The following is a 15,431-nucleotide window of genomic DNA, read 5'->3' as shown; positions in this document are numbered from 1 at the left end:
ACCTCCCGCTGCAGAGCATTTTTAACTTTGGTATGAACATTGACCCTCCTCAGCCTATTCAGTCCTCCAAAGTTGGTATTTGGGTTGTCGGCAGAGAATGCCACGACTTTGTTTTGCAGGTTACATTTTTGGATGACCACCAGGACCTCAGCTGCAATCTCCTCTGCTGTTTCTGCTTTCAATTCAACAAAATCAAGCAGTTTTGTTTCCACAGATGTGTTGCCACTATATATCTTACAATATCCGACTACTATTGGCAGCAGCTTTGCATGTCCATGATTGGACGCATCAAAGGCGAGGGACACAAATTCAATCTGGTCTAGGTCCTGTGTTACCAAAGTAGTTGCCCATGGTGCTAACACGTTAATCACTGTGGCGTCACATTTTGTCCTAGCACATGTAAACTTCGGCTCATAAAACTTTCGTGTCAGTTGTGCTGTGCAGTCCATAGATCTGTAACTAGGATTGTGTCGCATAGTATGGTATGCAAAGACACCCTCCTGCACAGCTAAATCATATTCTTCTTGGGAAGGCTATACCTTCTTGAAGAATGTGGTGACAGAGGGCATACCAACACGGGCAATCAGAGAGGCTTTATGCTTTTTTGTCTGTTGATGTTCTACCACTGCCGTTCTTCCTCCACTGCCAATTGAAAAAGAGGAATTACAAAGGGTGCAGTTAACCATTCTATCGTCTTGACCTGAGCGTATAAATGGAAATTCTCTCATCATGTTGTCATTAAAATGGCATTTCCGTTTCTTGGAAAGAGCCATTGTACCTCCTCTGTCTGCTCTTCTTCACTCTCCTTGTGTCACTCTTCTTACTCTCAACTTTTTCTTCTCCTCCAATCGTCTTCCTGATCTTTCTTCCTTTCCTTCTCTTTACCTTTCCACCTCACTCTTCCACACTCTCCTCGCTTCACTCTTTTTACTCCCTTAATTTTTCCTTCTTCTTCTCCAATCTTTAATAATAAATAGTACACTATTAGATCAAATACTTTGGTTAACAGATTCCCATTGCTTGCCTCATTTTTGTATTTTTAATCTCAAAAACATTGTTTGGAATAATAAATTGGCAGGCTCTGTAATCATATCTTTATCTTTCCTCTATCTCTTTCACTCTTCTTCCTATCCAGTCTTCCTCCTCTCCACTCTCTAACAGAAAACATTATGCAAATGTTACCCATGAAAATTTCAAAATATTTTTTCACACTACTTAAACCATTAAAATTGTAATCTACAAATAAATATTCTTATAATTCTGCATTCATTTAATATAATCATATTTTCAAAATAGCCCGTCCACTGCATGTTTACATGTGAATGTTTTTTAACCTAGCTACCATGACAGTAGCTGGCTACCCTAGCTAGATAACTTAGTCGACATAGCTAATGCTATTTAAAATCTTATAAAGCAGAGCATTTATCTATATAATAAGTTGTGACATAATATCATTCGCTAGTATCTTAAAACGAGTGTAACTTACCTGGCTTGAAAAGACGTTTGTGGTGATGTTATGGATTCACTTGACACTTGCTAGCTTCTGGGCCAGTTTTCCACAGCAGTTTTCTCTAAAACTAGCGCGAGCAAGTAGTTAGAAGAAGAAGAAGAGTGAATGAAGCTGATATAGCTAGCAGCCCCCTCTGCTGGACAAAACAAGCACAACGCGATTGAGACGTCAACCGGTAGACTGCTGCCCGGTCTTTCTTGCCACGTAAAATATTATTTCACTTTGCAGTCTGTTTTTAACGCAGTTAAACATTTCCGGGGACAGCTCCAGCCGGGGACAGGCCACTAAAAACGGGGACTGTTCCCGGAAAACGGGGACGTCTGGTCACCCTACCATATAGCTACACTAGTTGCCAGGGTAACCAAACATAGTTGCTAGTTTAGCTAACCAAACCATCAGTCCTAGCTTGCTATTATGAAAATCGAATTCAACTATAGCTATTGAATTCTACCGTGCAAATATACTGTGCGTTATAGGGAAATAATGCCCTAGAATGCCCTTCAAGCCATGTGAAATGGCTGAAGTGGCTAGCAAGTTTACCATATAGCTACACTAGTTGCCAGGGTAACCAAACATAGTTGATAGTTTAACTAACCAAACCATCAGTCCTAGCTTGCTATTATGAAAATACAATTCAGCTATAGCTATTGAATTCTACCGTGCAAATATATTGTGCGTTATAGGGAAATAATGCTCTAGAATGCCCTTCAAGCCATGTGAAATGGCTGAAGTAGCTAGCAAGTTTACCATATAGCTACACTAGTTGCCAGGGTAACCAAACATAGTTGATAGTTTAGCTAACCAAACCATCAGTCCTAGCTTGCTATCATGAAAATACAATTCAGCTATAGCCATTGAATTCTACCGTATAAATATATTGTGCATTATAGGGAAATAATGCTCTAGAATGCCCTTCAAGCCAATCAGAAAGGAGTATTCAACAAACAATGCCATGGTATAAGGTGTGATAATGGTGCAATGCATCTGACTGTTGCATATTCAATGTGTCAATGTTACAATTTTATCTGTAAATAAAAGAGAAAAATAAGAAAATATCCCTTCAAACCTTGTACACGTAGGGGTTCTTTCTCGAGTCGGTCAGGATGTCAAATCGGGTGTAGACGTCGTTGAGCAGGTTGACTATCTTGATGGCACCCTCGGCTGATGCGTGTTTGCTGCAAAAGGTGTTGAATCCCACAATGCCGCTGAAGAGGATGGTCACATTGTCGTAGCGTTTGGCAGGGACTGGACGCTTGTGGCGCAACTCATTGGCCACCGATGGTGGCAGGACTGAGTAGAGCAATCTAAAGAAAAGTGAAAAGAAAACATCTCGTAGATTATTGTTTTTATTCCCCCCAAAAAATCCCCCGTAATACTGATTGTGGTCCTGTATGGCTCAGTTGGTAGAGCATGCTGCTTACAATGCCAGGAATGTGGGTTCGATTCCAGGGGGCTCCCATAGGTAAATGTATGCGCGACTGTAAGTCGCTTGGATAAAAGTGTCTGCTAAATGGCATATACACTGAGTGTACAAAACATTATGAGCACCTGTATTTCCATGACATAGACTGAACAGGTGAAAGCTATGATCCCTTATTGATGTCACCTGTTAAATCCACTTCAATCAGTGTAGATGAAGGGGAGGATACAGGTTAAAGAAGGATTCTTGTATTTGTGACATTCAGAATGGGAATGACAAAAGAGGGCCTTTGAACGGGGTATGGTAGGCGCACCGGTTTGTGTCAAGAACAGTAACGCTACTGGGTTGTTCACGCTCAACAGTTTCCTCTGTGTATCAAGAATGGTCCACCACCCAAGGACATCCAGCCAACTTGACACAACTATGGGAAGCATTGGAGTCAACATGGACAGACCAGCTGGCTGTAGTGTTTACTGACATATTCAATCTCTCCCTGTCCCAGTCTGCTGTCCCCACTTGCTTCAATATGTCCACCATTGTTCCTGTACCCAAGAAAGCAAAGGTAACTGAACTAAATTACTATCACCCCGTAGAACTCCCTTCTGTAATCATGAAGTGCTTTGAGAGCCTAGTTAAGGATCATGTCACCTCCACCCTACCCGACACCCTAGACCCACTGCAATTTGCATACCGCCCCAATAAATCCAAGGATGATGCAATCGCCATCAAGCTGCACACTGCACTATCCCATCTGGACAAGAGGAATACCTATATAAGAATGCTGTTCATTGACTACAGCTCAGCCTTCAATGCCATAGTACCCTCCAAGCTCATCATTAAGCTAGGGGCCCTGGGTCTGAACCCTGCCCTGTGCTACTGGGTCCTGGACTTCCTGACGTACTGCTCCCAGGTGGTGAAGGTAGGCAACAACACCTCCACTACGCTGATCCTCAACATAGGGGCCCCACAATGGTGTGTGCTCAGCCCCCTCCTGTACTCCCTGTTCACCCAAGACTGAGTGGCCACGCACGCCTCCAACTCAATCATCAAGTTTGTAGACGACACAACAGTGGTAGGCCTGATTACCAACAACAACGAGACACCCTACAGGGAGGAGGTGAGGGCCCTGGCGGAGCGGTGCCAGGAAAATAACCTCTCCTTCAACGTCAACAAAATAAAGGAGCTGATTGTGGACTTCAGGAGACAGCAGAAGGAGCACGTCCCCATCCACGTAGACAGGGCCTCAGCGGAGAAGGTGAAAAGATTAAAGTTCCTCGGCATTCACATCACTGACAATCTGAAATGGTCCACCCACATAGAGTGCGGTGAAGAAGGCGCAACAGAGCCTCTTCAAACTCAGGAAGCTGAAGAAATTTGGCTTGGCCCCTAAGACCCTCACAAACTTTTACAGATGCACCTTGAGAGCATCCTGTCGGGCTGTATCACTGCCTGGTTTGGCAACTGCACCGTCCGCAACCGCAGGCATCTCCAGAGGATAGTGAGGTCTGCCCAACGCATTACCCGAGGCACGATGCCTACCCTCCAGAACATCTACAGCAAACGGTGTCACAAGAAGGCCAAGAAGATCATCAAGGACCTCAGCCAACCGAGCCACGGCCAGTTCACCCTGCTATTATACAGAAGGTGAGGTCAGTACAGGTGCATCAGGGTACTGGGACCGAAGACTGAAAAACAGCTTCTATCTCAAGGCCATCAGACTGTTAAATAGCCATCATTAGCCGACCTCCACCCAATACCCTGCCCTGAACTTCGACGCTGTCACTAGCCGGCTACCACCAGGTTACTCAACCCTGCCCCTTAGAGGCTGCTGCCCTATGTTCATAGACATGGAACACTGGTCACTTGAATAATGTTTACATACTGTTTTACCCATTTCATATGTACAGTTGAAGTCGGAAGTTTACATACGCACACTGTTGATTAGGTTAAATATGGCATTGTTGCATTAGGTTGGTGTCATTAAAACTAGTTTTTCAACCACTCCACAAATTTCTTGTTAAAACAAACTGTAGCTTTGGCAAGTCGGTTAGGACATCTACTTTGTGCATGACTGTCACGTCCTGACCATAGTTCTTATGTGTGTTGCTTGTTTTAGTGTTGGTCAGGACGTGAGCTGGGTGGGCATTCTATGTTGTGTGTCTAGTTTGTCTGTTTCTGGGTTCAGCCTAATATGGTTCTCAATCAGAGGCAGCTGTCAATCGTTGTCCCTGATTGAGAATCATATATAGGTGGCTTGTTTTGTGTTGGGTTTTGTGGGTGGTTGTCTTCTGTCTTTGTGTTCTGCACCAGATAGGACTGTTTTCGGTTTTCACATTTATTGTTTTGTTGTTTGTAGTGTTCACATATTCTTTATTAAATTATGTTGAACACTAGCCGCGCTGCGTTTTGGTCCTCTCCTTCATCCCAGGAAGAAAACCATTACAGAACCACCAACCAAACTCGGACCAAGCAGCGTGGCTACGGGCAGCGACAGCAGCAGCAGCGGCCAGCTACACAGGACTCCTGGACATGGGAGGAAATTTTGGAGGGAAAAGGACACTGGGCTCACATTGGAGAATATCGCCGCTCTCGGGAAGAGATGGAGGCAGCTAAAGCCCAGGAGCGGTGGTATGAGGAGGCAGCACGGAAGCATGGCTGGAAGCCCGTGAAGAAACCCCAAAAATGTATTGGGGGGGGGGGGGGCTAAAGGGTAGTGTGGCGAAGGCAGGTAGGAAACCTGCGCCCACTTCCCATGCTTACCGTGGAGAGTGGGAGTACGGGCAGACACCGTGTTATGCGGAAGAGCGCACGGTGTCTCCTGTACGTGAGCATAGCCCGGTGCGGGTTATTCCACCTCCCCGCACTGGCCGGGCTAGATTGAGCATTGAGCCAAGTGCCATGAAGCAGGCTCAACATATCTGGCCTCCAGTACGTCTCCTCGGGCCGGTGTACATGGCACCAGCCTTACGCATGGTGTCCCCGGTTCGCCAACACAGCCCAGTGCGGGTTATTCCACCTCCCCGCACTGGACGGGCTACGGGGAGCATTCAACCAGGTAAGGTTGGGCAGGCTCGGTGCTCAAGGGAGCCAGTACGCCTGCACGGTCCGGTATATCCGGCGCCACCTTCCCGCCCCAGCCCAGTACCACCAGTGCCTACACCACGCACCAGGCTTCCAGTGCGTCTCCAGAGCCCTGTACGCACTGTTCCTCCTCCACGCACTCTCCCTGTGGTGCGTGTCTCCAGCCCAGTACCTCCAGTTCCGGCACCACGCACCAAGCCTCCTGTGCGTCTCCAGAGCTTTGTACGCACTGTTCCTTCTCCCCGCACTCGCCCTGAGGTGCGTGCCCTCAGCCCGGTACCACCAGTGCCGGTACCACGCACCAGGCCTATAGTGCGCCTCGAGAGTCCAGTGTGCCCTGTTCCTGCTCCCCGCACTAGCCTTCAGGTGCGTGTCTCCAGTCCGGTACCACCAGTTCCGGCACCACGCACCAGGCCTACTGTGTGCCTCAGCAGGTCAGAGTCGGCCGTCTGCCTAGCGCCGTCTGAGCTGCTTGCCTGCCCAGCGCCGTCTGAGCCATCCGTCTGCCCAGTGCCATCTGAGCCATCCGTCTGCCCAGCGCCATCTGAGCCGCCCGTCTGTCCCGAGCCGTCAGAGCCGCCCGTCTGTCCCGAGCCGTCAGAGCCGCCCGTCTGTCCCGAGCCGTCAGAGCCGCCCGTCTGTCCCGAGCCGTTAGAGCCGCCCGTCAGTCAGGAGCCGCTAGAGCCGTCAGCCAGTCAGGAGCTGCCAGAGCCGCCAGCCAGTCAAGAGCTGCCAGAGCCGCCAGCCAGTCAGGAGCTGCCAGAGCCGCCAGCCAGTCAGGAGCTGCCAGAGCCGCCAGCCAGTCAGGAGCTGCCAGAGCCGCCAGCCAGTCATGAGCTGCCCTCCAGTCATGAGCTGCCCTCCAGTCATGAGCTGCCCTCCAGTCATGAGCTGCCCTCCAGTCATGAGCTGTCATTAGTCCGGAGCTGTCATTAGTCCGGAGCGGCCCTTCAGTCCAGAGCTACCTCTCTGTCCTGAGCTACCTCTCTGTCCTGAGCTACCTCTCTGTCCTGAGCTACCTCTCTGTCCTGAGCTGTCTCCTAAATCATGTGGGGGCCTTGGGGAGGATTCCTAGGCCAGGGTCGGGGGCGAGGGTCGCCACTCAAAGGACGCTAAGGAGGGGGACAAAGACAATGGTGGAGTGGTGTCCTCGTCCTGCGCCGGAGCCGCCACCGTAGACAGATGCCCACCCAGACCCTCCCCTTGAGGTTTAGGGGTGCGTTCGGAGTCCGCACCTCAGGAGGGGGGTACTGTCACGTCCTGACCATAGTTCTTATGTGTGTTGCTTGTTTTAGTGTTGGTCAGGACGTGAGCTGGGTGGGCATTCTATGTTGTGTGTCTAGTTTGTCTGTTTCTGTGTTCAGCCTAATATGGTTCTCAATCAGAGGCAGCTGTCAATCGTTGTCCCTGATTGAGAATCATATATAGGTGGCTTGTTTTGTGTTGGGGATTGTGGGTGGTTGTCTTCTGTCTTTGTGTTCTGCACCAGATAGGACTGTTTTCGGTTTTCACATTTATTGTTTTGTTGTTTGTAGTGTTCACATATTCTTTATTAAATTATGTTGAACACTAGCCGCGCTGCGTTTTGGTCCTCTCCTTCATCCCAGGAAGAAAACCATTACAATGACACAAGTCATCTTTCCAACAATTGTTTACAGACTGATTATTTCACTTATAATTCACTGTATCACAATCCCAGTGGGTCAGAAGTGTACATACGCTAAGTTGACTGTGCCTTCAAACAGCTTGGAAAATTCCAGAAAATGATGTCATGGCTTTAGAATCTTTTGATAGGCTAATTGACATCATTTGAGTCAATTGGAGGTGTACCTGTGTATTTATTTCAAGGCCTACCTTCAAACTCAGTGCCTCTTTGCTTGACATCATGGGAAAATTAAAAGAAATCAGCCAAGACCTCAGAAAAATAATCAATAAGGGATCATAGTGTATATGCCAAGGTCTGGTTCATCCTTGGGAGCAATTTCCAAACGCCCGAAGGTACCACGTTCATCTGTACAAACAATAGTACGCAAGTATAAACACCATGGGACCACGCAGCCATCATACAGCTCAGGAAGGAGACGCATTCTGTCTCCTAGAGATGAATGTACTTTGGTGCCAAAAGTGCAAATCAATCCCAGAACAACAGCAAAGGACCATGTGAAGATGCTGGAGGAAACAGGTACAAAAGTATCTACATCCTCAGTAAAACGAGTCCTACATCGACATAACATGAAAGGTCGCTCAGCAAGGAAGAAGCCACTGCTCCAAAACCCCCATAAAAAAAGCCAGACTATGGTTTGCAACTGCACATGGGGACAAAGATCGTACTTTTTGGAGAAATGTCCTCTGGTCTGATTAATAAAAATAGAACTGTATGGCCATAATGACCATCGTTATGTTTGGAGGAAAAAGAGGGAGGCTTGCAAGCCGAAGAACACCATCCCAACCGTGAAGCACGGGAGTGGCAGCATCATGTTGTGGGGGTACATTGCTGCAGGAGGGACTAGTGTACTTCACAAAATAGATGGCATCACGAGGGAGGAAAATTATGTGGATATATTGAAGCAACATCTCAAGACATCAGTCAGGAAGTTAAAGCTTGGTCGCAAATGGGTCTTCCAAATGGATAATGACCCCAAGCATACTTCCAAAGTTGTGGCAAAATGGCTTAAGGACAACAAAGTCAAGGTATTGGAGTGGCCATCACAAAGCGCTGAACTCAATCCCATAGAAAATGTGTGGGCAGAACTGAAAAAGTGTGTGCGAGCAAGGAGGCCTACAAACCTGACTCACTTACACCAGCTCTGTCAGGAGGAATGGGCCAAAATTCACCCAACTTATTGTGGGAAGCTTGTGGAAGGCTACCCGAAACGTTTGACCCAAGTTAAACAATTTAAAGGCAATGCTACCAAATACTAATTGAGTGTATGTAAACTTCTGACCCACTGGGAATGTGATGAAAGAAATAAAAGCTGAAATAAATCATCTCTACTATTATTCTGACATTTCTGTCACGAATCCCGCTTCCTGAGTCTGTTTTTGCCTGTGTTCTGTCCTGGAGTGTTTTTTCCGGTGTCCTGGAACGCACCCTGTCTGGTTGCCGGGCGACGTAGCTGGTTGGGAGATCTCTGATTTACCGCACCTGTTTCCAATCCGCTATCTGCACACCTGGTCCTGATCATCACCCCTCCACTTCATAAGCACTGACCTGACATCCATTCCCTGCCGGATCGTTAGCCATGAACAGTATGTTGTGCCAGTGTATCAACCTCCAGTTTGATAGAGTTTGTTTTGTTGTTTTGTACGTTTTGCTTGCCTTGAACTCACCTCCGTTTTTTCTGTCTACAGTCATTCACCCGGAACACTCATCTCATCCCTACCTGGTCGTCGGTGACTTCAGTTACTTCATTGGATCTTCCTATTCAATCCCATCAACTCACCTCCGCTGCCCGCTCCATCACTTGGATTTTTCTATCACTACATTCAAACTTGTAAATAAATACTCACCTTCGTCTTACTCTCCTTGTCCTGGTCTGCTTCTGGGTTCAACTTTAGAAAACCGTGACAATTTCACATTCTTAAAAAAAAGTTGTGGTCGTAACTGACCGAAGACAGGGAATTTTACTCGGATTAAATTTCAGGAATTGTGAAAAACTGAGTTTAAACGTATTTGGCTAAGGTGTATGTAAGCTTCCGACTTCAGCTGTATATTGAACTATACAAGTTCTCATTTACAACTGCGACCTGGCCAAGATAAAGCAAAGCAGAGTGACAAAAACAACAACACAGAGTTACACATAAACAAATGTAAAGTCAATAACACAATAGAAAAATCTATGTACAGTGTGTGGAAATGTAGAAGATTAGGGAGGTAAGGCAATAAATAGGCCATAGAGGCGAAATAATTACAATTCAGCAATTAACACTGAAGTGATAGATGTGCAGATGAGTATGTGCAAGTAGAGATACTGGGGTGCAAAAGAGCAAAGGGATAAGTAACAATATGGGGATGAGGTAGTTGGGTGTGCTATTTACAGATTGGCTGTGTACAGGTACAGTTATCGGTAAGCAGCTCTGACAGCTGATGCTTCAAGTTAGAGAGGGAGATATAAGACTCCAGCTCCAGTGATTTTTGCAATTTGTTCCAGTCATTGGCAGCAGAGAACTGGAAGGAAAGGCGGCCAAAGGAAGTGTTGCCTTTGGGGATGACCAGTGAAATATACCTACTGGAGCCCGTTCTACGGGTGGGTGTTGCTATGGTCACCAGTGAGCTGAGATAAGGCGGGGCTTTACCTAGCAAAGACTTATAGATAACCTGGAGCCAGTGGGTTTGGCGACAGATATGTAGTGATGGCCAGCCAACGAGAGCATACAGGTCGCAGTGGTGGGTAGCATATGGGGCTTTGGTGACAAAACGGATGGCACTGTGACTGACTAAATCCAGTTTGCTGAGTAGAGTGTTGGAGGCTATTTTGTAAATGACATCGCCGAAGTCAAGGATGGGCAGGATAGTCAGTGTTACGAGCATGAGTGAAGGAGGCTTTGTGCGAAATAGGAAGCCAATTCTAGATTTAATTTTGGATTGGAGATGCTTAATGTGAGTCTGGAAGGAGAGTTTACAGTCTAACCAAACACCTAGGTATTTGTAATTGTCCACATAAGTCAGAACCGTCTGACACAAGTTCTGACACAAGTCAGAACCATCCAGAGTAGTGATGCTAGTCGGGCGGGAGGTTGCGGGCAGCAATCGGTTGAAGAGCATGCACTTAGTTTTACTATAATTTAAAAGCAGTTGGAGGCCACGGAAGGAGTGTTGTACGGCATTGAAGCTCGTTTGGAGGTTTGTTAGCACGGTGTCCAAACAAGGGCCAGATGTATACAGAATGGTGTCGTCTGCGTAGAGGTGGATCAGAGAATCACCAGCAGCAAGAGCGACATCATTGATATATACAGAGAAAAGAGTTGGCCCGAGAATTGAACCCTGTGGCAGCACCATAGAGACTGCCAGAGGTCCGGACAACAGGCGAGGCAGTCATTTGAGAAGCCAAGGCTATTGAGTCTGCCGATAAGAATGCGGTGATTGACAGAGTCGAAAGCCTTGGCCAGGTCGATGCAGACGGCTGCACAGTATTGTCTTTATCGATGGCGGTTATGATATCGTTTAGGACCTTGAGCATGGCTGAGGTGCACCCATAACCAGCTCGGAAACCAGATTGCATTGTGGAGAAGGCACGGTGGGATTCGAAATGGTTGGTGATCTGTTTGTTAACTTGGCTTTCAAAGATTTCAGGAAGGCAGGGCAGGATGAATATAGGTCTAATAACAGTTTGGGTCTAGTGTCTCCCCCTTTGAAGAGGGGGATGAACGCAGCAGCTTTCCAATCTTTGGGGATCTCAGACGATATGAAAGAGAGGCTAGTAATAGGGGTTGCAACAATTTCGGCGGATAATTTTAGAAAGAGAGGGTCCAGATTGTATTCTTCAGATATACTACAAATCCTATCCATCCTACTACATATCCTATCCATATACTGTCCATAATGTCTATACATCCCATCTCTCTCACACACACACACACACACACACACACACACACACACACACACACACACACACACACACACACACACACACACAGTACTCTGACATTGCTTGTCCTAATATTTCTATATTTATTCATTCCATTCTTTTACTTTTAGATATGTGTGTTTTGTTGTGTATTGTTAGATATTACTGCACCAATACAATTTGATTGATTGAAGGCTGTTCTGAGGGCAAAAGGGGGTGGTGCAAATCAATAATAGGAAGGTGTTCTTAATGTTTTGTACACTCAGTGTATATTAATATGCTTTTAAATGACAAGAGAACTGTCTTTGGCTTCTTGTATTGTGTTTTAGGTCATTGGTAGTTGAGCAAGAAAATATAAACAATTGTATCAGTTTAGTAGGCCTATATTCTCTTGGTTTAGGTCTGTAACTGTTTATAATGAAGTAACTAATGAATTAACAAATTAAATAAACAGTATGTATATGAAAAACATAAATATACTGCATAATTGTATATAATATACAGGTTATGAGTACCCCATTGATGTTTTAATGGTCTCCCATTACACATCACCTCATACACCCTTTGGTAACCTCACCCTTTTCACTCAAGTCTTTACACAAGCTGGTCTCGAACAGGCAGGGTGTGGTAGCCATGGTAACTGACTAAAGCATTACCATCTGTGTCTACCAATGGGAAATGTCATAAATGATGTATCAGCATGGCAGGGCACATGCATGCAAATATTTCTCTACACTGGCACTCTAAAAGTATTCTCTGAAACACAAAAAAAGTAACGCAACCCAGGGATATGTCTGAAGCAGGGGTGTCAAACTAATTTAGCCCAGGAGCCACATTCGGTCTTCACCAAGTTGCTGACCCACTGACGTGCCATGCCATGAAAAGTAGAGGGAAAAATGTATTAATCTATCATGTTTTCACATTTTGCTATATCTGATATCTTTCTGATGCTGTCAAAATCTGCAAAATCTCCTTCCATCATTTTAGATTTTTTCTAGCTTTTAGTTAAGTATTTTTTATTTTTTATTTTACCTATACAAATCGTCTTAAATCGTCTTTCTATTATATACAGTAGTCTAATAAGACATTGTTTGCAACATATTTCAAAGGCCAAATTACACGTCTTATACTTTCATCACCACCCAATTGCATACCTCTAAAATGTGCTTTGAGAAAGCGATCAGTGTACATTACAATACAGTCTACCAAAATGAGAGAGCTTTGAATTCCAATCAAATGTAGTGGACCTGAGTCCTCTCCTGAGGCACACTCAGACCTCAGAACTACATGAAGAATATTAATGAAACCCCACCACGGCCAAGAGAGAAAGCATTTCCCAATAAGAAGATAGGGTGCTACACAGGGCCGGATTACCGAACTGGCACGCAGGGCACGTGCCCCCCGACCTCCAGAAGGCATATGATAGCAAAATGTGTAGAATAACAGGACATTAGCTTGAAAATTGCTAAATGTTCTCTGAGCCTCATGGCAAAATGTGAACAAAAGCATGAGATGAGCTATAAACAGCAATTATTTTCAATGCCCCATGGCAAAAAGTATAGAATTGCAGGAAATTCGCTTTAAAACTGCAACATTTTCTCTTGGGAAGGGGACCCCAGACCCCAAATGCCATAGTCCGGCCCTACATCTACAGCAGGCTTAACAGTGTGTGTATGTGTGTGTTTGTACAGTATAGTTAAGCTTAAGGGTTAGGTGTATGGTGTATGGTTTAGGGGTTAAGGTTATGGTTATGGTTAATGTTTAGTGTTAGTTTTTTTTTTGGAGTTAAGGTTAGGGTTAGGCTAAGGGTTAGGGTTAGGGTTAGGTTTGAGGTTATGGTTAGGGAAAATAGGATTTTGAATGGTCAAAATTCTTACTCTACAAAAACTCCAGAAATGTCACTAAAATAAAGCTGTGTGTGTGTAAGCACATGTGTATATGTGTGTTAGAGGCCGTGACCGTAGGTGTGCATCAATGCGCACGTGCGTCTGTGCGAAACCTCACTCCAACCGAGGGAACTTAAAGTACGGTTCGGTTCGCTAGCACAAACAGCTGCCAGTGTTTACTGTACGGACGCGCGGTTGTCTGTCTGACTGTGGTCGACGTTCCTGACCTCTGTTCTTTTGACCTTTCACCCCCCTCACAAAGCACTTTAAAATGCAGTCAGAGCTGCTGGAGGCATTCTCTCTCTCTCTCTGGGAGAAATAGTGGTGTGGGGGATGGGTGAACAATAATATATGGGCCCTTTGTAAACAGCTGCCACCGAGGAAGCTGTGTTTGGGTTACAGTGAAAGGTTGTTGAGCCACCGAGTAGACAGAGGCAAATCATACAAAAGGGTAACTACCAGACAGAACGTCCACTGCGGAGAAGTAGCCTAGTAGGTACAAATATGACATTTGTTTGTGGTTTGACATAGAGGTCTTCACCGATATACACGAACCCGATGACCTGAGATCCGATCCGGTATGCGAACATGTCGGATCCAAAATTCAGTAGTTGACCCTTGGAAGCCGGATTGGATCAAGCTAGGTGGCTACCGACCTCGGATCTGCCTGAAAATATGTAATATACTCACCAGTGCCTAAATTATATTTGAAGAAGAAAGTATCCTGAGGAAAATAAATATCCTCTATAAATAACATTTGCTACACATGGCAGTTGGTTCAGTCAATAGCATTAATCTCTTAATGCTCCGCCTGTCTGCTTCTCTCGGTCTGGTTTGAGCTCTCCCTATTGTAAACTTGCAACATTGTTTCAACTGGGCGCTCACTGTTTCCCACGCCAAGGAGCTCGGAACAGACACAGCAAAATGTTGCTATAGCCCACCGAGGTGCAGTGGTTACTTAGGCCTATCGGGAAGATTTTGGAAAGATGTTACAAATACAGTGATGAACTATTGCCGTTCGCAACGGATGTAAAACACTGACTGTGTGAGGTGATGAAAAAGAATAATATCAGATATTCCCAAATGCAAACTTTTATAAGCCTACACTTGTGCACATCAGGCCAGGTACTTCTATGAGTACTCAAGCAAAATAAACATGAACAAACAAATGGCAAACAATTCACACAATGAAACAATGAATGTGCACAAACTAGCAGGAGACAGAAAGCGCATTCTGGAGAGAGACGCTCCTATAGCGCGTCTTCGTCACACACCCCTTCCCTTCTTCTTGTGTTGACAATTTAAATTAGGGATGTAATTTATGAAAATACTAAATAACTAAATTATTTTAGATAGGCCTACAACAGAAAATGCATGATATACATTAACGTTCACTGCCCGCCACACAAGTCAAAACAATTCTACTGGCTTGCACATCAATAAAGCTAAAATGTTTTCTCTTTTGGATCCATTTGGGTTTGATACCGACATGAACCAATTTGGATCAGATTCTCCCTCATTTCGGACATATTTTGCGTCGGATCTGGATCGGGAATTTTTTATTTTATTTTTATGGCCGGGTTCTGTTGGTGTCAGATTAGAATTTCATGGATCCAGTTCGGTTCGGACCTCAATTTCAGGATCCGAGAAGAGCTCTAGTTTAACATTATCATGGCAATAACATTTTAATGAGGGTACTTGACCAAATTTTTTTTTACCTAAATGCTTAATAAAATTGGACTTTGGATTTGACATACAGTACCAGTCAAAAGTTTGGACACACCTACTCATTTCAGGGTTTTTCTTTATTTGTACTATGTTCTACATTGTAGAACATCAAAACTATAAAATAACACTGGTTGAGAGAATGCCAGGAGTGTGCAAAGCTGTCATCAAGGCAAAGGGTGGCTAATTTGAAGAATCTCTAATATAAAATATATTTTGATTTGTTTAACACTTTTTTG

General features: G+C 45.1%; 1 protein-coding gene across 1 annotated transcript in view; it reads right to left on the bottom strand.

Annotated features, from left to right (window-relative positions):
* Positions 1–15,431, bottom strand: part of gucy1b1 (guanylate cyclase 1 soluble subunit beta 1) — a 50,058-nt gene that overhangs the window by 24,045 nt on the left and 10,582 nt on the right. The window contains exon 10 of the mRNA XM_038999878.1: positions 2,577–2,814. Within this exon, the coding sequence (XP_038855806.1) occupies positions 2,577–2,814 (238 nt within the window). The remainder of the gene's footprint in view (positions 1–2,576; positions 2,815–15,431) is intronic.

The sequence above is a fragment of the Salvelinus namaycush genome, chromosome 8, assembly GCF_016432855.1.
Source record: "Salvelinus namaycush isolate Seneca chromosome 8, SaNama_1.0, whole genome shotgun sequence".
Classification (NCBI taxonomy): Eukaryota; Metazoa; Chordata; class Actinopteri; order Salmoniformes; family Salmonidae; genus Salvelinus; species Salvelinus namaycush.
This window is presented reverse-complemented; position numbering and strand designations above follow the sequence as displayed.